The sequence below is a fragment of the Lontra canadensis genome, unplaced genomic scaffold (assembly GCF_010015895.1).
Source record: "Lontra canadensis isolate GAN:19392208 unplaced genomic scaffold, GSC_riverotter_1.0 scaffold18, whole genome shotgun sequence".
Taxonomy (NCBI): domain Eukaryota; kingdom Metazoa; phylum Chordata; class Mammalia; order Carnivora; family Mustelidae; genus Lontra; species Lontra canadensis.
Window position 1 is genome coordinate 24,020,827 of NW_022631012.1, and position 24,026 is coordinate 24,044,852.

Here is a 24,026-nt window from a genome sequence, read left to right on the forward strand (position 1 = left end):
AAAAAAAAAAAAAGAAAAGAAAACAACAAAAACAAAACAAAAAACAACTCCTTGTCTCACATGGTATTTTGATTTTCATATATTATACCATGCTTTGAAGTAGAGATCAGGTTTTGGCCATCTCTGAACTCCCATATGGAAAGGAAAAGCCTTCTGTCAAATATTCATTGAAGAAATAAAGGAAGGAACTCACATCATTTCCTTTAGGACCAGGGAAACCCATGACACCAGGCTGACCTCGGGGACCAGATGGGCCTGGAGGACCTGGTCGACCACTTTCTCCTTGACTGCCCTAATGAAAAAAAAAAAATTACATGAATAGAGGTTTTAAAAAGATTTCATCAAAATATCAAAATATGTATATCAAGACTCTACAATATACATCCATGTAGGCCAAAGTGTGCGTTCCATTATTCACTGGGCTTATCAAATGAGATGTTAAACGTGTACATACGGGAGGCCCTGGTTTTCCATCGCTGCCTGGCCCTCCTGGGCTTCCGGGCATACCCTAAAATGAAGAAGTTAGTCAGGCATTTAAAAAGGATAATTAAAAATTTATATGTATATATGTGAAATTTTGAGATTTTCTATGTAGACTTTTATTCACACACATTTTCCTGTCTATGTCTCAGTCAAGTGTTCTGTTTTCCTTCAATCAGTTCTAATCTTCAGTTATCTTAAGAGTATTTTGTTTTGTCTGGAGGCTGTAAAACTACATTCTGTTTTAAGGAGTCTTTGATCCTCCTTTATTTGCCTTTCTTCTTACTAAATGGCAGTGTCAAGCAAGCAAGTGTTTCTCAGTACCCTCATGCCTGGACCTCCGGGGACACCATCTCGGCCGGGTTCTCCAGGAGCTCCTCTAGGCCCTGCGGGGCCGGGACCACCACGCTCCCCAGCGGGACCCTATGAGGTGAGATAATTCGACAAATAAGTAGAAGAACCTTCATTGACCTAGACATTGATCACATTTAAGTTACAACTAGAAAGCTTCCTTTTGTCTGTCTGTCTGTCTCTCTCTCTCTCTCTCTCTTTTTTTTTTTTTTTTTAAGATTTTACAGCGAGAGAGGGAACACAAGCAGAGGGAGTGGGAGACTGAGAAGCAGGCTTCCCACCAAGCAGGGCGCCCGTTGCAGGGCTCGATCCCAGGACCCTGGGATCATGACCTGAGCTGAAGGCAGATGCTTAACAACTGAGTCACCCAGGCACCCCTTCCTTTTGTCTCTTAAAGAGAGCTAGTGTGCTGCTGACATGCCATAAAGTCACTGTTATCTATTAGCTTGGGTTATCATATTGTGAATATTTTGAGGCAAATTTGATGAACACCACATGCCAGAAATATTCAGTGGGTATCACGATACATTTCTGTGTGTATAAAATCAAATATCTTTGATGATATAAAATCGTATTTGTGTAGTATTTTAGAGTTTTCAAAGAATTTCCAAGCATTTTAATTTACTTTATTCTTGTAATGATACCGAAATAAATGGCTCTCAATTGATACATATGTTAGAAAATTCTCATAGAAGCTAAGTGACTTGCTTTAGTTACAAAGATAGGAGAAGAGCTAATCAGGGGCAGGAATCATTACTGTAAACTGAAAATTATTATTATTTTTAAACTCCAATATATTTTTTTCAGATATTTAGGTTTTAGTTAATGGGAAACTATATGGAAGAATATAACTATTTGTAGTACCAGCATTTACAAAAATAGAAATTAAAGTCACCCACCTTTTCTCCTGGAAGGCCGTTGGCTCCAGCAGGCCCTCGGAATCCAGGCGCACCCTGGAAATAGTGAAAGACAAATGTTTCAGCCCAAAGCATGAAAACTTTTTCATAATTTCTGAGTAGCAATAGAGATGTTCTTGAGTTATACAACGCCTCAAAAGCAGTATTTGGGATTGAGTACTCAGCTTAAGAAAAAGCATGGTCTCCTCACCCTGAAGGTCAAGTTCTATGTGAATGAAAGTGATCCTGGTCTCCATTGAGACGCCTGTGGGAAACGTACCCTTTCTCCCGCAGCTCCCGGAAGTCCATTCGCACCAGGCTCTCCCGGAGAACCATCTTTGCCATCTTCACCTTTAGGTCCTGGAATACCTGGAGAACCAGCTTCCCCCTAAAAACAACGCCAATAAAGGGATAAATCTGGTTGCAAAACTGTCATCTGAAATAAGAAATAACCCATTCTGTTGGGGTAACACTTACACGTTCACCGCGTGGCCCCGGCTCTCCTTTGGCACCATTTTTACCAGGTTCACCCTAAACAAAACAAAATTTTGGTTTAAAAACAGGGAGTCCAGACTAACAAAATCAGCAGCGGCAACTGCCAATGCTGTGGTAAAACCAGAGCAAAACCAGCATAAAATCAGCTGAACAAGTACAAAAAGTCTGCTGTTTATACTTCTTTCGTGGGAACAGAGCCACACCCTCCAAGCAACCAAGGGAAGTTATGCAACTTACTGCACCACCGCGCTGTCCAGGAACACCGTTGGTTCCGGGTGGTCCAGGAGGACCCCGGGCTCCCATCAGTCCAGGAGCTCCAGGAATGCCAGCAGGACCCTAAAAGTAGCCCAAGAACACAACATGAGTCAAATGTGAGCTCTCTTTTCTGAAGAGCTGATAAACATTGCAAATGGACGGTCACGCAAAGGGCAAAGGCAGCCGATGACGTGTGTGGCTGACACGAGGGTGGGGCGAGGGCAACGTACCATTTCGCCTTTGCCACCGGGACTACCATTGCTCCCAGGAGGGCCCTGGGAGGGGAAAAGAGCATATTAAAAATAATGTCACTAGCGAGCATACATTGCAAAGTAAATTCGTTGGTGGGCGTTGTGCTTTGTAGAGATTTGTTGACTCCTCCAACTGTAGCACAACACATCACACAGGCAAGAGAATGATCACTATCTGGATAAATTAAAGACAATCTGTGCTTGGTCTGAATTGTTAAGTAATAAACAGAGGAGGTATTTAATCCTGTTTCTTCCTCGAATTGTTGTGATCGGTGATCCGGGGAGCACAGTCTTTGAAGCGTCAGATCACTCTCCGTCCTGTACTTAACTTTGTCAAATAAACATGAAAGTCATAAATTCTAGAAGAGTTAAATCTCAAGGCCCACGAATTTTAGTACTAATCAAGTCTGTATTTATCACAGTAGAGTCATCTCAGAGCACCAAGCAACGATTAAAATACATAAATCTTAGGTGATAACAACAGTAAAGCACATGCTTTCATGACACAAGTGCAGCGACACGCCTCAGAGGCCGCATTTGTCACTTACGGGAGGACCTGGCGCACCAGCATGGCCCTGAGGTCCAGGTTCTCCTCTTTGTCCGGGGGACCCGCTTGAGCCAGGAGATCCCGCAGGCCCAATTTCACCCTAAGGGGAAAGACCCGAAGTGGTCAGTGTCTCTCGTCACTTCTAACCACTAAGCCAGTTTCAGCCCATCTCCCCAGGGCTGGAAGTGTGTGACGATACGCCCCGTCACCAGCAAAGAGTCACGAATCAGGAAGGCAGAGAAACGCTGCGTGTGATTATGGGATGCGCTTTTCAGGAAGAGACTGGGAAACGAGAAAGTGATATTGGAATAGTTGAGTGCCAGGGATAACCCCTTTTGGAATAAAAAATAGGGTGTTAAAGATGGGAACAGGTAAAAAGATGCCTACTCGATGGGTAAACATATGTACAATTTTTAAGAAACAATCCAATGATTTTTCTGTTGCCCCAAGACCTCTTTCATTTTCTTCTGTAGAAATTCATGGTTACCTTAGCACCAGGGGAACCGGGGAATCCTGCAGTTCCAGGGGGACCAGGGGGGCCCTGAAAAAAATTAAAGACAATTTCAAGAGCTCTTAATCGAGGAAACAGAAGCTAACATAGTGCTGGCTAGGAAGTTGGCACACACACAATAGAGAAGACAATTGCACAGATAAAATAGTATTTATGGTCCATGGATGAATATTATGTGGAGAAACAATGTGGCAAAATAACAAGAGAGTACAATCTAAAGCGAGAAAAGTAGGTTCCCCCTGCCTTCTGCCGCAAATTCTCCAACTTTGTGCAATTTCCTTAGCCCGGAGCTCTTGCACTCTTGTTTATAAAGTGGAGGTAACATCAAGATCTATTTTGCAGGGCCCTTTTAATGGCCATATCCAGGACTGGGTATTAACAAGTGAACACTATGCAGATGTTAGTAATGGGCCAAGTATAATGAAAAATAGCAGAATTTCATTTATGGGTTTAGGGTTTCTGGATTGTTTCTAGATTGTGTTTATGGACTTAGTGTCTGTTGGAGTGAATGTTTATGGACAATGTTGAGTTTTGGGTCTGTAATCCATATTAGTTCAGCATTCCATACCGTGTAACCTCTCACTCCTTTAAAGAAACAGATAAAATGTACTTACTGGCTGTCCATCACTTCCGCGAGCACCGTCATTACCTCGAGCCCCCTAGAAAGAGAAGTTTGTCTCAAACATCTCCTGAATTCTGAAAACCCAGTCATGAGTGATGTTCTGACTTAAATTCTCACTCCGTGGAGTTGATTCTTCTTCCAGTGTACTACAATCTGCTTACTAAGAACATATTTTTAGAGTCAAATTGTTAACATTCTGATGTGTACAACAATGATGTGTAGAAGACCTGGGTCCTGTGTTTAACAGAATAGACTGTGAGGGGCGCCGGGGTGGCTCAGTGGGTTAAGCCACTGCCTTTGGCTCAGGCCATGATATCAGGGTCCTGGGATCGAGCCCCGCATCAGCCTCTCTGCTCAGCAGGGAGCCTGCTTCCCCCTCTCTCTCTGCCTGCCTCTTTGCCTACTTGTGATCTCTCTCTCTCTCTCTGTCAAATAAATAAATAAAATCTTAAAAAAAAATCAACTGTGAATTAATGGTTCAAGTAACATAGACAAAGTAGACACTTAAAAAACTTTTCAAAAGAGATAATAACTGTGAGGCCCTTATTTGTTTCCCTACACGATAGCTACAAATAGGCCCCTACAAATGCTATCTCATGGGAAAGATTTTCCAGAAGATTGCCACAGCCTGCAGACCGGGCTGAGGCCCTGATCTGTGATTCTGGCTGGAACGGTGCAGCGCCAGTACCAAGACTCACCGCAGCTCCTGGAAGCCCGGGCCGTCCTCTCTCACCAGGAGCTCCTCTGGGACCCTGCAGAACACAGCAGAATGAAGGGTCTTACTTTAACCTTGTGAAAGAACAGCTGGAGAGGAGCAAGGCAAGTTTTGGGTTAGACGGAGGCTAATAAATTAAAACTGAAATTTACATAAGAAATATAATTACCATGGGTCCAGGGGCTCCATTTTCACCTGGGAGGCCATTTTCACCCTAGAAACATGTAAAGTATGTTACCATTTTATAGAACAGAGGAAGGAATGTATAGTTTTTTCTAAAATGCAGCACATTATAAAGAATATCATACAACCTAAGAAAAAGATATGTTTTAGCAATATCAAATTTTTGGTGGCATTTTATTTGCTGTAATTCTCAATTTTTGCATTTTAAAAACTTGAGGATGAAACAAATAATCAGTGAGTTACTTAGGCGTGCACAATCGTTTCTAATCTAGACAGTTCAAGTTATCAGCTTTTGTGGAAGCTTTGGTAGAACATTTGAATTAGTCACTGTTATTTAGTTCCTGGAAAGCAAATTTCAAGTAAATTTCAGAAAAAGTTAAACCCCAAAGTATAAATCTTAAACATAGCTATAACATTTAAATGAATTTACTTCAATTCATTTAAGTATGATTTTATTTTTATTTACCTTTAATCCAGGAGCACCTGTATCACCCTTTTCTCCATTTCGTCCATCAAAGCCCTAGGAAATGTATAAAAACAGTAAAAATATTAAAGATCTGTTAACAAGCCAGAATGGTTGGAAACTTTACATTGTATTTTTCATAGCTGGTTTTTACCACATAGTACTATTTCCAACACTGATGTGAGTAATTTAAAACTCTTTTAAATGGGTTGAAGACATTTGACAGTGATTTTATAGTAAAAAATCTGAATTAGCAAGTACAATCCAGTTCAATTAGGAAGTTGCCTTAACTATAGCAAATATCAGCTTCCCAGATTTTATTTCTATTAAGTTGGTAGACCTGGGGTCAGTTGGTAGAATCTACCTAATGTTTTGCATAGAGTAAAGTTGCTTGATTCACCTGCAAATCACACTGACTAAGTCAACAAATAACGCATGGCTCTTAAGAGTATAATTTCGTTTTTTTCTGGCAATGAAGTTAAGAAAATTAAATAATTTTCCCCAGGCCTTTTTTCATATTAAAAACAAGTCTAATTATTATCTGTAAAATTACTACTTGGTTTAGTCAGCAAAGTTGATAGACTTAAAACAATCAAGTCAACCATATTTGGCACATACTCAAATTGCCTAATAAAATTGGTTAGGCAAGTAAACATAGCTAAATGAAGTAGCTTATAGTTAATTCAGAAACTTTACTTACTCTATGACCTTTCATACCAGGAAATCCAGGCATTCCAGCTGGACCTTTCATACCCTAAAAATAAGGAATAGAACAGATATTCGTGAATTTTCAAATAGAATCACAGTCCAGTAGTAGTAAAATGCCTTCCACTTTTAAGTTTTATTCAGTTTACTTATAGAATAATTTTCAAGCTAAGATCATCATGATTACTCCAAGTAATTCACTGCACGCCACAGACTTACTGGAGGTCCAGGCAACCCTCGCTCTCCGGGTCGTCCAGGTCTTCCTGATTCTCCCTAGGGGAGGAATAAAAAATAGACGCGTGATTGTGTAAGAGAAAACACACTGTAGCTAGTTAGCAAACCAACTGCATTTTTCTCATCGAGGACTCATGGAAGCGGTTAGGCTAAACACAGTTGTTAGAACAGCTTTCCCTAGTGGAAGGAACGGGGAGGACTTCTCCCTTCTCAACAGCAGGCAACACTCCTCACTGAAGTATTATGATGCTCTTTCAATCCATTGATGAGGACTTGCCATTGGACATTGAATGGAAAAGGACGAAGGACACAATATTAAAGGCGTTCTACGTTTTCAAGTTCATGAAGTATTGATATCAATTTCCTCATTACAAGAGGAAGAAAGAAGCTACTTGTTCCTCCTCCAGTTATGATCTATCCACTCAGTGTACCTTCTTGACACGAAGAAGCACATGTAGGGGTTCTGTTAGTTTGGAATTCAGAAAATGGTACAGATAGCTGCACAAACACCCTACATCCTAAAGTTAGTATGAGCTGACATGTTAGCAACAGTTTTTTGAGTAAGATTTTTCCGTGAGCCCAGCATACAGTCTAATCCAACTTGGATTTTGCCATATCTCCGTTCAGTCTTCAAAAACTTACATCTTTTCCAGCAGGGCCAGATGGACCTATAGCACCAGGGGGTCCTGGAGGGCCCTGAAAATGAGAAAAGAAAAAGCAAATGTGTCTATAGGTTTTTCTCTTACAAAAATTTGTTACGTATCATGTGTTTTCCTGAAAGGAACCTCTTTTTAGAAAATACTCTCAATATTTTTCATGATGAAAATGACACATTGAGTTAATACCATGCTTGTCATATATACAGTTTTTACTGTTTAATGAACTTATTTTTAATAAGAATTAAAAATATCATATATTTTACATCACATGTATTTAGAAATCCATAAGCACTTTTACATTTTATGAGATAATGAATTTTTTAATATATAGGTATTTCCAAATAGTTTGAAATATTAAATTGAACTAACTTCCCCTCACTTGCTTGTTTATACAGCACGATTTTGGGGGAGGAATCTGTTGGATTATGTTTATTTCTATTAAATTAAGTTTTAAAAATTGCATGTCAGGAGACATGTCAGGAGATATGAAGGTGAACTTAATTACGGGAACATTAAATCTCTGTTTAAGAGAAGGAGGGTTTGTGTCCACACTAGGAGGTGAACGATGATGGCTGATGAGCCAGGGAATTCCTAGATTCAACAGCAAGTATCTCTGGGGAGTCTAAGCCACTAGAAGAGTCCAAAAGATCTCCACAACCAGTTCAACCATTGTAAGAAATATCACTTATTGTTTTAAAATCTGAGTACACTACAGGACCTAAGATGGTGTTTCAGACCGTGGAGGTGGTTTCTACGTGGGACAGTCCGTGCACAGACTCTGCAGCTCTGACGGATACTTACAGCAGGACCGGCTTGCCCAGGTTCACCGGGGGGGCCTTGGTATCCTGGAGAACCCTAGTAGGTAGAATAATGTGCAAATATTTTTAAAGTAATGTAATGTTCACTTTAGGCATTTACCTTTTGAAGACAGTATGAAATTAAGATCTGTGAAGCAATTAGTGAATCTTATTCCAATTTATAAACATGGAAGCCAAAATTTTTCAGATCAAATAAAACAGATTTATTCCGTCCTCTCACTTCATTCCACTGGAATTGAATTGTCTTGAACTTGAGGCCACATCACATGCAAGGTAAGCCTATCGCTTAATTTTAGCAAGGTTTTAATTATGAGTCGTCGTTTGTAGATGAATTAGATATGAAACTCCACCTTTGAAGGAATGATAGTTTCTGGGGTGTGATTTCTCTACTTATTTGGGGTTATGCATGCTGGCAGGGCTAAACTATGGCAAGATCTGTGTTAACTTGATTTCTATAAATGCATGAAAAAGAAAGCACCACTAATGGCCACACTTACCGGGGCGCCAGGATGACCAGATGTACCAGGGGGACCGGGAGGGCCAGGGGGACCCTGGAATATAAATTTGAAGGATAAAGACAAAATACGCACAACTGAAATACACTTTTTTCAGGCATCAAAGAGATGCCTCTGTTCAGAAATGATACTAACACTAAAAAAAAAAAAAATGAGAACAGCATGCCTCATTATGTAGTAACTATTCACAGATATGATTAATTTTATTAGATATACAATAAAAATGTCACTATAAGAACATCACTCTAAAAGGAATTCTCACAGAATCAATAATTATTGGCAAATGCTATAAAATGTTAGTCTGAAGTCCCCATAAAAGAGAATTCAAAAGTCTAGAAAAATCCATGTAAAACACTATGAAAGTCCTAATGTTAGGATGATACCGGTCCTAGTGAGGAAGCAATTTTTTGCCTGCCAGCCAGACTCCTGTGGGAAAATATCTGCATACTGTTAATCCCAGTTTCTAAAAACGATGATGTAAATCAACCAAGAAGTTCTTCATTATGTCACCGAGTTATGCTAACATGAAGATTTAGATGTGCATATGAGAATCAGCACACGCGGGGCCATGGTAGATTACAGTTAGAACCAACAGGTTTATCATTGCTCGGAAATACAGGTTACACTAGAATATCTTTCGTTTTATAGCCTGCTATTTCTAAATACTGAAAACAAATTCATAAAACCACAGTTTGTAATTAAATGTTCTCTTTCAACCTCTTTTCTGAAATATTAAGTAGTGGGCTTTTTGTTTTGTTTTGGTTTGGTTTTAAGGTGGGTTTTTTTGGGTGTTTTGTTTTGTTTTGTTTTAGTAAAAACTGTATATAGGATTGAAAAATAAGGTTCATAATTTGAATCTAGTTGCATAAGACCAGATATTTAAACTGTTAATAGAATTCTTCTGGCTTTAAAAAAAAAATCACATCCCCCCAAACTTTAGAGATTTGTAAAATTCTCTATTTACAATTTACATCAATGTCAAGGGTCTTTTTTAACTGGTCATTTGGATCTATCAGCTAAAATTTAGTCCTCTCTCGTTCTGGAAGTCACAAATATGGTGTCTAGCGATCTGGGTGGCAGTCTTCCGTAATCCCTGAGAATCCAGTGTCATGCATCCTTTTGCACTTATGTACCTGTTACTGGCAGTGAAGCAATACTCTTCCCCACACTGCTTCTTCTGAGAGCCTGGTCTACAATTAGGGTCATTTGTGTGGGACACCACGCATCATGCCCCGGTACCCAGGTTTCACTGATTTTTGTCTACTTTCTTCTAAAAAACTCCAGGTATTTACATTAAGGGAAAGCTTATGGGTACAAGGTAAATAGCTATCATTTGTAGGAAACTTAAAGACTCAATAAATTGTGGAAATATGTGTATTCGATTTCAGGGTTGGGATGTGGCAGATCGCAGTATTGGGCATCCATCACTCGAACTGTCATCCAGAAAGTAGCACTTACTTGATGAAAACACATGAAAAGAAGACTCTGAATGACTAAAGGAGAACAAGGAAAAATGGAAGTGAAAAATAGCAAAATATGCTTAAAATTAGGGAATATGTGGGTGTGAGACAAAGGCACAAAGGCAGGGGGGCTCCCGGAATGGGTGGTTGTCTAAAGAAGGAAGGAGTGGCAAAACAGGTGTGAGATTAGAGGAGAAAACAAGTTAGGATAGGAAGGGTCGTAATCCTACATTTGCTTTCCCAACCTTCATGGAGAATAAGCTATTTTGTGTGAATAGGTACTAATGCTGTATTACTGGGGAGATAACCATTCCAGAATTAACAAAGCAGAAGCTGAACCGTGCTCTAAAATGCTGAGAAACTCTTGTACATACAGCTGGCCCGGGGTAGCCCGCCATTCCTCCTCCTCCTATTCCAGCCTTGACGTCATAGGACTCGAACTGGGGAGAATAGTTCTGTAGCAAAGAGACCGAAGACATCTGGTCATTTTGATTTACACATCATAGTTCTTTCCAAAAGCATTTGGAAGAAGCGCATGCAACATCTGCTATTCACTGATAGGAAGTTTGTGCAAGCCAGAGGATGTGGTCCGTGTGCCTTCATCGTCTTGCTTATCCTGTCCCCATAGCTCCGTAGTGGACGCCCTACGAAGTATGAGATACACGCATCTGTCAGCTAATTCTATGCGATGTTAATCCCAGATGATTTGTTTCTGTGTGATCTTACTCAAGGTATTACTTCTAAGTGATACCCACAGCTTCAAACATAGGATCATGGACTGTTGGAAGCCGGAAGAGCCTTGAAGTCATATAATCTGATCTCATTCAGAGCAGAACAAAATGGGGAAGACAAATTACTTTACCAACATTTAAGGATGTGAGTAAAATTTGTAACCCCTGGCTTCTGGTTGATATGCCTAACAAATTTGCCCCCCAAATAAACACCCACATAGAGAACAGGCACCAGAATAATAGAAAAGCTAAATGTGCTCGTTGGATTTCTTTGGAGAGTATTTTGTTTTGAATCTCAGGCCCGCAAGTGGGTTACGTTTGGTACCGGCATAGGAATGAGTTGGGTGGTCCGCTTTGCCTTCTGTTGAACTGATTCTGAACAGCATTTTTTTAAGACTCGGAGTGATTTGTAGATGCGTGGCTTCTAACTTCTCCTAAGGCCATGCAGCAGAATTGTGTCTCATTGACGTGTCTGGTTAGGTGTTCTCACGCAGCGTTAGCGGCTGCCACGCTTTCTGGGGGGAGCAGGGTAGGCTCTGCAGGTGGGGCGGGGGCAGTTGCCAAGGCTCAAATAACCCTGTTGACCTGAAGTCGGTGAGAATTATTCGTAGCTCTGAGTTCACCCGAGCTTTCAGAGGCTCTGCTGTTGGGGTTGTAAGTCACATAAGGCACAGCTGCAGCAGTTCTTAAATGCTCCAGATTGACTCATTCGGGAGTCGATGGCTCATTTCTCAAACATAGTGATAGATGCTACGCCTGCTGAGAAGTTGGGAAATGTTGCGAAGATAAAAGAGCAGTAGCATTGGCATTACAAGGAAAAGCAAAGTTTATAAAGCACTTAAAATAGTGTCCAACACTGAAAAGCACGAAACAAGGATTTGTTAGAAACATACAATGGGAGAATTGATAGAAAGAATCCACAAAAGTGAGATGTCATAGAGGCCAAAGAAAAGAAAATGAAGGGGGTAGTTGTAAAGGAGGGGATCTCTTTGTCCTGGAATGTATTACCTGAGGACCAGTAGGGCATGATTCACAGATTCCAGGGGGGCCAGGAGAACCAGGGGAACCCGGCTGTCCTGGGATACCAGGATCACCATTTCTCCCAGGAATACCAGGGGGGCCCTAAAAGAATCAGAGATACAAACTCATAAGACAGTGAAAAGGCCTACTGATTCCGAATTATCATCCAATTGTAGCTTCTCTGTTTTATATTATGAGGAATCAATGTAACTGATGAACTTTCTTGAGAATATATACTTTTTTCATCTACATCATGTGAATAATTTTAGCGTAATTTATTTCTTTGTAGATCTTCCTATATTTTATTTTTCAAACTGACAATGGGGATGAAGACACTATATGAAGTTGGGAAATCTAAATATTCACATGTACGATGACGGATTCCTGGTTTGAGTTCTTCACTGTCATTAAATATGTGGTAGTCAAGGAAAATCTGAATGACGAAGGCTCACATATGAAAAGGCTAGTAGAAGAAGCAAAAAACCAAAAAAAAAAAAAAAAGCAGACTACTTAAAGAACTCATTTCATTCCACTAAATAATATTTACTCACTGGATCTCCTTTAGGGCCTTGAGGTCCTTGACCATTAGGAGGGCGAGGAGGCTGATAAATGGAAAAGATACAAATTAAATAAGACATAAGAACAACTTTCCTGTGAAGTGTGTCCCAATTTGCATATTTATTTCTTATCCCAAACTACATCTAATCCCTAGGTTTAAGCCAGAATGTTCACCTTTTACTTATAAAACCAACAGAATTGGCAGACATGACTTTCTTTTCCTTTCAGGATCCTGTGATCCTGTGGTATAGGGACTATTCATGTGTTAACATATGAATCTTGAAGATAGACAGATTTTCTTAAAACTCACAGCTGTTGGAGGCTGGGGGCACACCGCACAACATTCTCCAAATGGGATTTCTGGGTTGGGACAGTCTAATTCTTGATCATCACATATTATGTCATCGCAGAGGACAGATCCTGAGTCACAGACGCATATTTGGCAAGGTTCTGGCTTCCAGACATCTCTATCAGCATAGGACTGACCAAGATGGGAGCATCCTCCATCAACAGCTGCAAAGCAAGTCAGATGTGTGATGTTATCTTACGTTTTGCTGAAATATGATTTCTTATGCTGTCATGACTGTCCAGTAACCGAAGTGGAGATAGGATGAAACCAATAAGTTCTTCCTTTTTTTAAACTAATCTGTATGTTTTTATAAACATGCTTATGCAAAAAAAAAAAAAATCCACAAACTAAATTACCGAGAACATCATATTCTCTCCACATAATTGTCTAAGTGGTAAGAGATTGCTTAAAATACTAAATCTCTTTATTAGCTTCAAAATGGCACACCACAGTAAATTTTCCTTAAGGCCAATAAGAATTTTCATTTCAATTGTAATATGAACTTAACACCCATGGAAATCACACAGCACTTAAATACCTATTTATTAATTGTGTAAATAAAAACAAGCCTTTCTAGCAATCATTATCCTCTGCTTTCATATTAGATAGGAGCGTTAAACTATAATGATGATTTTGTCACTAACTCTAAAGACTTTCTGGATTTTATTAAGCTAATTGGAAATTTCAAGGGAAAACAGCTATTCTTGGCCACATAAAACTCTTCCAGATTCTTGGGAAAGCTTTAGCAAAGTTTATTGTATGTATTGAATGTCACTGCCAGCTCCATTGGGCTTTAGCAGGTCGGATGATATGACATAATGTATTGTATAGCCCATATGGATAGGAAGAGAGTTCCAAATCACTAAAAATAAATAGTGTCTTTTAAAAAAATAAATATGGGCAAGGAATAAGTAAAAATAATAGGGAAAAATATGAATCATGACCATGTGTATTTGTGGCTTAACATGGTCAAAAATTTGCTTCAACCAAAATTTTAAACTTGTTTCCTAATTATATGTAAGGTACTCCAATTTCAGCAAGCATTAACAATGAATCAGCTCAGTGGTTGCCAAGACAAAACCTGGTCTCAATTCTTACAGCATTAGCTGTGGGTTGTGGTTAAATACAACTTTAGTTCTTGAGGATTACTATGATAGCTTGCCAATAACTGAGCAAATAAATAAGAAGTTCTTAAACATCTGCAAAAATTTTTGCAAACAACAAATGGTGTACTGTTCAGTATTTATATTTTTGTGAAACAGTGAAATTTTATTTTCTCAGAGCCAACATCTTTAAAATGTCGCTGGACGAGGCCTGCTTGGGAGGAAGCAAGTAGTTGAACAGCCATGCTTTTTGGTGCCTTGTGGCCAAGAGGCCTTTGAGTGGGTCCTGAGACTTTTCCACCCAGAGATTGCACACGGCTGTGAAGATCACTTCATAAATTCCCACTTCTATATCATCTCATATCTGCAGTAATAATGACTTAGGTTCAAGCTACCTACTTTGGGTTTACAGTTTAGCCGGCTTAGCGAAAGGTCACTAAAGAGGGGTAATTGCAGAACCCATAGACGGGCATGGCCTCCATTTGTCCTTCCCATTATTGTGCACAGATCCGACATTAACTGCCTTGCACCATACCCCCACCCGCCCTGGAAGTTTTAAACTCTGTTCTTACTGTGTGTGACCATTACCCACAGTGGTCTACAGCTAATAGAAGAAAGTTTGTTTGTTTTATTGCAATTTTAAGAAGGCAAGAATCTGTTTACTTTCAAAAATTATTCTCATTCTTCCTCCATGTTTGAAACAGATATATGAGAACATTGGAAAGACACATTGCCTAAGCTTTCAGATAGCATTCCTTTCTACTTAATGAGCATCAATGCTGAGTGCCAGAAGGCTTACCTAATGCAAATGAAGTAGGTCAATAAAACAGTGTTAGGAAAGATATGCTGAAGAGAAGACCAGTCTTTTTCACACTGTTGTGAACAATAATAATATAAGACAGGAGAGGCACCAAACTCATTTTTCTCTAAGCAGAACTGATATTTTATGTTTAGGAACTAAGTCCACTGTTTTTCAGAAGAGGTCCAAATGTTTTAATGAGATGGAAGATAGTTTAATAAATTGCATGAAATATATTCTTCAGTCTTTGCATTGGCTTCTGATTCTTAAAATGAAACATTTTTAAACTTTCTCTAAATTAACATTATGTGGAGTGTTCCAGAAGATTATTTTCATTTTTCTCCAACAGATTATTTTTAGTTCAAGATTTCTCCGTTAATAATGTGGACTTCAGGCTCCCCAGCCTTCTTGAAAATACCACGAGTGTACAAATATTGGTTACAGGTAATAATACTGCACTGTATACTAGACATTTGCTAAGAGTAGATTTTAAGTGTTTATACCCCCCCACACACAAAGGAGACCGTGGGGTGCCTATTAGTTAACTTGATTGTGGTAATCATTTCATAATGTGAAATGTACATCAAGTCATCATGCTGTACACCTACAATATACCCAACTTGATTTGCCAGTCACGCTTCAGTAAAGGTGGGGGAGAAAGCGCAGTACTCATTTACGCTAAGAATTCCTTCAGCTCTTCGACTCTGCGTCGGAATGTCTTCCCACATCTAACACAGGACCTGTGTTCGAAAACTTAGCTGCGGAGTACTGATGCTTTTGTAAAGACAAATGGTAAACAACAGTTAACGGGAGAGTCAAGTATTTCGTATTTTAAATATATTTTCTTTGTTCCTAATCTGTCCTAAAATGAACATAAACTTTTCCTTTGTATATTCATCCTCTCTGTTTATGCTCATTGAAAGGATCCCCACATCACTAGAAATGGTGTTTCCCATCTGCTCTGTAAAGGATTAAATGAGCACAATATTTACTTTTAAAGAATTGTAAATGAACTTGTTAGAGTTGGGTTCAACCCAACGTTATGTAAATGAAAATTGTTACTTAGTCTCTTGTGTCCAAATTTTATTAGAAACCCTATGGATTGTGCCTCTTGAACCACAGAGTCTCAGTAGAACGGTGAGTCGCTTTAGTGTACGTCTTTTCTTCTAAGTGATGTTGTTCTAGGGGAGAAAAAGTTGGAACACTTGAAAAATAAGAATTGTTTCTTGCCACATGTATTTCACATCCATTTAAAAGGAGTTTGGCTCTCCTGAAAAGTCAGTTTCTGTAGAAACCAGTGGTTGAGAGTCAGACTGTTCTAGGCCGCTCTAGTGGGTCACCGTTGCTGAGGGGCAGTTTCCTCTAGTTTCTTGTTCTGTGCCTGACAAGATACGGTTGCCAGTATGTTCCCCCAGAAGCTAACCCTCTTACAAAGCTGTCTCGTGGCCCTCGGTTCTGGTACCGCCACCTAACGATCTGTGGGAAAATCATGCGAAAGTCAAGAAAAAGGATGTTTTGCTCTCAAGAGGGATAACATTCTAGCTTGCCACTTGCAGCATTGAGAGATGGTTTAGAAAATGGGATTCAGAAATTCAAAAATGTTAAATAAAAGGCAAATAATCTCATTTTTACTACTAGACAAGAAATAGACTTTTCTAATTACTCGCTTTATTGCTATTGCTTAAACAGTCTCTCTGTTCCAATACGTAATTAGTTTTAAGCCCCACCTCTCATGTCACTTGGTGTTTCTGTTCCTTATTACAAAGTACAGTCCTGAAATCAATGTATCTGTGGCCATGCAAGCCATGCATCAGTTAAATCATGACCTTACTGGGATCTACATTATAAAACAAAATGAAGGTAGTCTATGACATAATCCACTCTGAGCTTTCCTTTCTCAGCTCTCTGTTTTGAAACCTCAGAGAAAATAAAAACAAGTAACACAATCTAATATTTTTAGATATGTGTAACATTTTCCTTTTCATTGTTTTTGTTTCCAGTCTTTCAATGTTAATTTATGCTGGTTTGATAGAATTTTATTCTTGTGACTAAAAAATAATGTAAATTATGTTTCTCTTAATTCCCTTTTTGGAGTGAAAATAATATGTCCCAAAGCATCCAATCAAATTGTTAACTTGGCCTGAGTGATAGGTCACATGTTTTTCTCTTCTCTTCTTACTGAATCCTTTTCTGGGAAAAGGTGCCCTTTAATCTGAAAATTAAAAATAGCAGGTGTGATATGCAAATTACCATAATGTTACTCTCCTGTTTCTTTAGGAAGTTGAACATTTTGTAAGTATGAGTATTTGGAGTGCATATAGCTTCCAACTGAAGTATGTTTTGCTTTTAAATGACACTGTTTGGAAAACGTGCATTTTGATTAAATACGTTTCTGCTGCTTACATTTATCAGAATATTTTAAAATATGTTAGATGAGTTGACTAAAAGGACTTCAAGGAAATATCTGCAGACTATACAGGTGGGTAACTTCGACTTCAGAATGCTGTTTTACATGGACAAGGTGGTTGCTGATTATTCTTGTCCCCACCAGAAAAACCCAAACCAAAAACTTTGTGAATCATTTCTAGATGTTTCCCTGTTTTATTCTTTATAGCTCTGTGATTTTTATGCCTCCAATTAGAAATTTCCTTTAAGGTGATTAACATATTGTCCTGTGAAAAATAAAAATAATTAGAGAATTAGAATTAAAAGTATCACACACCTAACAATGAGCAATTGCATTGTAATGTAAACTGATGTGACAAATTGTAGCAATACTGAAGAAAATATGTTCTACCTGTTTTATGACAGTTTGCAAACATCAAATTTTACGTGTCACTTTCCTTATCACTGAGTCACTAAGTACTTTCGTTCCCTGCAGCAATTTTATTTTGTACTGACAGTAAGAGTGATACTAGGCAGAACTGGTAGAGTACCTCCTAGACTACAGGCACCCTTCTGAAGCCTTTGTACACTTATTTTACTCAATCTTCCTTATGGTTGCCTGCCGCCATCATCTTCATTTTACAGATAAGAAGAAAAAGATAAGAAACTCTTTAACCACTGCCTTGGATTCCTTTCTGCAGTTTCAAGGGCAGGGTAGGGTTAAAACCCAACTTCAAAGCTCTACCCCATTAGGGTTTCTAAGCCCTGCAAGCTTAAAATCAGAGTCTGAAAAGACAGTGGGGTTTTTGGGTTGCTGTTTTTCTAAGGGATAAGAGTCGCCTACAGAATATTTTTTCTATCTGGTCTCAAAACAAGAAGATAGCATCTGGAGTTGAGTTCTGTTTATTTTCCCCTGACCTTATGAAAAAGAGACATATCTCCAAGGCCACCCTAACTACATCCAGACCACCAACAGGATTAATGTGTGATTGGGAAACTCAGCATACATTTTACCATATCCAAAGAGGCCTGTTCTCACAGCAACACTAACTCAGCAACGACCAACAGATAAGGCTTAGATACCTAACAGAGAAAAAAGCTTATTGAGGATGTCTCACTGAGGTACTGATTTTCAACGATTTTAACTATATAGGGTAGTGACTGATTTAGTAGCTACAGTTACTAAACAACACATGTTAATGAACTTCTAACTTCATTACAATCTTCCCTTCTAAATTTGAACGTTACAGACATACCATGCAGTTCCAAAGAGTGTTTCTCTGCTTTTAATTAACTTGAGAAACAGTCTCTGTTTGCCATCCTCCACACCAAATACTATAGGAAGCATAGTTTCAGAAAAGGCAATGCCATTTCATTGAAACAGGAATTTCTCAGTGCAAGTTTTCAAAGCAAATTTAACTTCTAATAGGTTCTGGATCCTTTGCGATTTTTTAGATCTTTTGGGCATTCTAAGTTTTGCCATCTTCTTTGAACTTTTCATTTGGTTCATTAATTTTACATTTTAAATGGCAGTTCTTGACCTCAGTCATGGAAAACACAAGGGTTTTATTGGTTAATCTGAAAGGAATCCACTTCTGCTGTGTTTTCATTAGGCACAGACAGACATTCTAGTGGTTAGTGTAACTTCCCAAACTGCAGTTAACAGATGATTTGTGGAGGAGGAGCGATCTCATTTTTTCCATTGTCATTTTGATATGAAACAGGCAAACTTTCCCCCTTTCAAAACTCTAGATTTTTTTTTTTACACTACACCTCCCTCTTCCCTTTCTTCTTCTTCCTCTCCTTCTTTATTTATTATTATTTTGTTGGGTGGGGGGGAGTGGAAAACAATGGGACTGAGCTTTTTTCCAGGGAAAACTGTTTTACAAGAAACAGTCCACTGAGATGTTTCCAGAAAGTTATTGCAGACCTGGAAACTTTACAAATGTTCTTCATGTCCAGCAAAGGCAATAACATTTTTCATCTTTAAACCTTTAACTCTTAAGCAATCCACTTTAATGACTTCAAGGCGGTGATATCATTGATGTTACAAAATAAAAGCCTGGGCTGCAAAATCTTGGGAACTCTGTGCCAGTCACCCACAGTGAAAACCATGAGGTTTCAGTAGATGGCACTCTTCTCTGAGTGACCAGTCAAGGTCTGGCAATTGACTGTAGGTGTGGAATAGGGGCTTTTCTTTCAGGTAGTCTCAACTCTACTCCAGGAAAACTCACAGCCAATGGTCCTTGATTTTTTAATATAGACCTGTAGATCAGACATCAGCCCAGGAATCTGAATTAGTTAAAAGAGCAGTCTTTCCTTCTTTCCCAGAATTGTTCCAGTGGCTTTGCTCTTTCCACTTATGATAGTGTGGTGTTTAATTCCAGAATTTAATCAGAATAACTATTTACTCTAGGTCTTTAGATCATCTGATGTTGAATACTCTGTGGGTGGTAAAAAATGCAACGTATCATAAATGAAAAACACAAACTTTTGTATCAATACTTTATTTACTTAAGATTTATATTATTACAGAACTGAAGATAATTTCTGGTTAAATCATAACTGGAACTTTTGTTAGTCTGGTTTAAAGAGTAGATTTACCAATTCAAAGTTGAGTGTTAGAGAAAAATCTACCTTTTCTCACATTGAGAAACACATTTGTGGCTATATTTTCTAGGACAATAGACAATTTTCTAGTATTCCCTTTCAATGAGAAACAATTACAAAAATAAGAAAAGTCAGATACTCTAGATTTAATGTTTGTTTTCTGTTCTCTAATTACTTGGGATTTGACAGAATTTTGGTCCTAGTCTTAACACTGTCACTTCCGGGTTGTACAATCTCAACTAAAGCCCCACAAGCCTGAGCAATGCTGGCACTAAAATACATGAGAAATTATAAATTCTCTCCTCTTGAAGGGACAGTTGCTTTCAGTGATTTTATGTCAAATTTTCTCCATTCGGCATGTTTAATTCTGGGGGCAACACAAACCAGGGAACTTGACTGCTACTTGATGGGTTTCAAATTGTCTCCTGAAGCATAGTGGGAAACAGACTCTTACGACCTGTGGTGGGGAATGAATGGAGTCTCTTAAGTCCATTTATCTTGTAATTCTAGAACAACGACAGTCTAGCAGTTCATTATACGGTGGAACTATCAAGGTAGCAAAATATAAGCAAAAACATTAGAACACATTTAATTAAAATAAAGTGTATCTCCTTGCCCTTAATGAAGCAGTATCACTAACAATGTCGACCTACTTTTCCACGGTGGCACGGGTATTAGTCATATAAGGACTGCATAAAATATTGGCAAATATTAGACAAACAGTTCCAGGTTATATGTGGAAGAGTTAACCTGGGGAATTTTGAAAATGGCCGCAGCATTCAAGCTCACTTCCAGTCTTTGAATACTGTTACCACGTGTTTGTGTGTCTGTATGCAAGTTGGGCAGTATTTCATCACTAATATACTTATTTCCTTAGAAAAGTAGTGCTTAATATTTAAAATTCACACACGTACTATTTCTAAATCTCATTCTAAAGCATGGAGTCAGCTGTGTAAGGTCTATGTGGGCGCTGGGCGTGCAAACGATGACTCTCCCAGCCCCCAGGTGGCGAGTCTTTGTGCTTCAGACCTGGCGCATTGGTAAACTCCAGGAAATACAGCACAGACCACGCCTACCCATTGGTGGAGTACAAGGCACGAATTAAACAGAACTTTCAGAAATTTGTAGAAGGACCAAGTACTTTGTGAGGACGTGTTTTAAGCTGCAGAGCGCTTGTGCGGGTAGACCTTACGTGGTGTTCCTTGGGGCTGTGCTCTCTCTCCCCGGGATTCTCAAGACAGACATAAAAAGCCCATATTCAAGAAGTGACTATGTTTGTTCATGGTGGGCTGTGTACTCAGTTGCCTTCCGTAGCCTCCCCAAAGCTAATCCACCTACAGAAATTCCTTGTAAAATTTATAGGGAACACGAGAAATACTATCTTAAAACACTTAAACTTTTTTCATGACAAACAAAAATAGTAAGTTGAGCAAAATTCCTCTCAACTTCTTTTGAACTTAAAAGCACACAAATGTATCAGCAAAATTTCATAACTATTTATTATTTTATTTATTTATTTGACAGACAGAGATCACAAGGAGGCAGAGAGGCAGGCAGAGAGAGAGAGAGGAGGAGGAAGGCTCCCCACTGAGCAGAGAGCCCGATGCGGGACTCGATCCCAGGACCCCGAGATCATGACCTGAGCCAAAGACAGAGGCTTTAACCCACTGAGTCACCCAGGTGCCCCATTTATTATTTTCTATGGTTAAAGACAAAGAAAAATAAAAAGAACTTCTGTGATGTACAAATAATGAAGGTATTAAACCCTTTTCCCCCCTCTAATGTTGGATCAAGAAGAAAAATAACAATAGTGCTTATAAAAGATTATAAACACTGGGCAACTACAAATATTTTGTCACTCTTTTGAACTAAACACCAAAGGTTTGTAGTCTTTCCAATAAATGGCAACTCTGTTCCCCCACTTACCCCCACCCCCAGAAATCAGGAGAACTTAAGAACTGTGAAAAAGGTCCATGTCTTTGTTGAGGTAAGGGTGTGGTGGGAGGCATTTGGTACCCTAGCCAAGGACTGGGAGTTGTAGCATGTTGTGGGAGGGGCAGAACAGGAAGGGAGAGGGGAGAGTTCTGGGGGAAAAAAGTAGGAGGCTGCAAGAAGGAAAAGAGATGCGGCACAGGGAGGACACTTGGGGACGAGGGAGGGTGTGATAGAGGAAGAGGAGGAAGAGAGATGAGGAAACACGGGCTTGCCTGGGAAAGGGGGTTGATGAGGGAAGGAATGAAAAGGGGGAGGAGGCCCAAAAGAGCCAGAAGGGGCGGAGAGACGGGCGGGAGGGGCCCGGAGGGAAAAGAGGAATAAGGGGGAAAGGAAATAAAGGGAACAAGCAATATGGGTGTTTCTTTTCTTTCGTGGCCACGGGCTTGTTGTAACTGAAGTAATGTCACTGGGTGTCCCCCCTTCCCTCCTCACTTATATGTGACCTCCAAGGACATCAAAGATTTTATATGAAAAACAAAAACTATTTTCAGACACATTTGTAAAAGCTCAATTTAAATGTAAACATTTTGATTCTGCGCAAATAGAAATACATGTATAATAATTTTTTCTAACATCTTTAAAGTTAACATTTAAGTATTTATTTCTATGAAAGTTTGTACACTTCCAATGTGTCTGGCATTTTCATGACTATGAGAAACATGAGTTGAAAGAAATATTTGCACATAACCAGATAATGAAACAAGCGTGGTTTGGGGGAAATTAGAACATGAAAACCATTGTTTGCAGTTACTAGAAAACACAACAAACCAACCTTCTTCTAAAGTCAGAGTACCAGCATCTTTTTACCTTGTTTGCAGAAAAGTCAAACATTCCTGTTGGAAACGCTTTTTAAATATTCTCTTCATTAATGCAAATGCAGTTAACATGTAGAACATGTGGAAAACACTAGACCCTTAACAATAAACTATTAGAAATATGTATTAACCAACTATGGAAGTGCTTGAAACAGAATAAACATAGGGACAATGAAACATTTTTAGCAGTTCGAGTCCGTTTAAAGAACACTGATGATATCTGCTTGTTGCCTTTGTACAGAAACACATTCCATAATTCTAAGAATGTGTATTTCCTTTAATTCATGTTGTTTTAAAAATGCATTACCTTACTGAGAAAACAGTGCTCAGTATTCTATCCTTACAAAGAACCCAGCAAACAAAAGAGAGTGTAAAAGTGTTACAAGAGACCAATAACTTCCAGACTGCCCAGGGAAGCATTCCAAGATGTTAACAGCCCAGGAGAGGAACTTTTTAAAAGCCATTTCAAAAGTTTCCAGTGCCACTAACACGAAAACAAGTTAGTACAAGAACGTCTTTACCTTAAGCAACCAGAAAACTTTTAAACACGAAAAGGACAATATTTTTCTAAGTAAACGTGGAAAAAAGGAAAAAAAAAAAAAACAAAAAACCAAAAAAAACCAACACAGAAGCACCATCACGCTCAGTTCTACATTTTCCCCAGTTGGGAGCTTACAGAGGAAATTAACTTCACGGACGCTAATTTTCCCCTTGATCTCTGTTTGTAAGGAGAAGGAACGCAAAACCCCAGAAAGTTTCTTGAAAGCAGGACCTACTCACCTTGCTGTTGTGCCAAAATAACCGTGGGATGAAGCAGAGCGAGGAGTAACCAGGTACCCTTTTGCACAAAGCTCATCATGTCTAAATATCAGACATGAGACTCTTTGTGCAAAAAGGAGGAAAGAAAAGCAGTTCAAAGTAGCACCATCAGATGTCCCCTGCCCTTCAGCACCGGGCCCGTCATAAAACTCAGCCACTGAGATTCCTGTGCTTTGGCCTTAAATAGGAAAAAGTTTGGCTTCCCTCACTTTCCAGCCCCTTTCTGAAATATGAGAGCAGCACCCATCCCCTTAGCAGTAAAAGAAATGATTAATATGTCTTTTTCCCTTATAGAAGACATAACCCACAAAGTAGGAAAAAGAACACATCTGCAGTTTGCGTGCATGTGTTTGTGTCCCAGTTTGTAACGTATTTTACTTATAGACGGTTTGCATACCTTAAGAACAGATGTCCAAGGGCTTTGCCTTGTGTTTTCATGAGAGAATGAAACATATATATTTTTCATTTCCTCTCACAACATTAACAACAGCTTTATTTTGAGAAATTGCTTGATGCCCTTTGCTGGGCATGGCTAATTTGCAAATCTTATCTTCCTAGAAGTTCTTTATATTGGGATTTTGCCAGAATCCACCCTAACTCAATTTAAATAAGAACTGTAAGAGATTAACTGAAAGAAAAGCCTCTGTTTGTCCCTTCTCATCCACCCACTCTGCATCCTAAA

General features: G+C 39.0%; 1 protein-coding gene across 1 annotated transcript in view; it reads right to left on the reverse strand.

Annotated features, from left to right (window-relative positions):
• Nucleotides 1-23,524, reverse strand: part of COL3A1 (collagen type III alpha 1 chain) — a 38,622-nt gene extending 15,098 nt beyond the window's left edge. The window contains 24 exon segments of the mRNA XM_032860256.1: nucleotides 194-292; nucleotides 455-508; nucleotides 805-903; nucleotides 1,731-1,784; nucleotides 2,008-2,115; nucleotides 2,205-2,258; nucleotides 2,460-2,558; nucleotides 2,708-2,752; nucleotides 3,277-3,375; nucleotides 3,763-3,816; nucleotides 4,401-4,445; nucleotides 5,107-5,160; nucleotides 5,293-5,337; nucleotides 5,773-5,826; nucleotides 6,470-6,523; nucleotides 6,694-6,747; nucleotides 7,351-7,404; nucleotides 8,169-8,222; nucleotides 8,683-8,736; nucleotides 10,535-10,615; nucleotides 11,900-12,013; nucleotides 12,463-12,513; nucleotides 12,780-12,982; nucleotides 23,306-23,524. Of these exon segments, the coding sequence (XP_032716147.1) occupies nucleotides 194-292; nucleotides 455-508; nucleotides 805-903; nucleotides 1,731-1,784; nucleotides 2,008-2,115; nucleotides 2,205-2,258; nucleotides 2,460-2,558; nucleotides 2,708-2,752; nucleotides 3,277-3,375; nucleotides 3,763-3,816; nucleotides 4,401-4,445; nucleotides 5,107-5,160; nucleotides 5,293-5,337; nucleotides 5,773-5,826; nucleotides 6,470-6,523; nucleotides 6,694-6,747; nucleotides 7,351-7,404; nucleotides 8,169-8,222; nucleotides 8,683-8,736; nucleotides 10,535-10,615; nucleotides 11,900-12,013; nucleotides 12,463-12,513; nucleotides 12,780-12,982; nucleotides 23,306-23,384 (1,761 nt within the window). The 5' untranslated portion in view covers nucleotides 23,385-23,524.
• Between the last annotated feature and the right edge of the window lie 502 nt (nucleotides 23,525-24,026).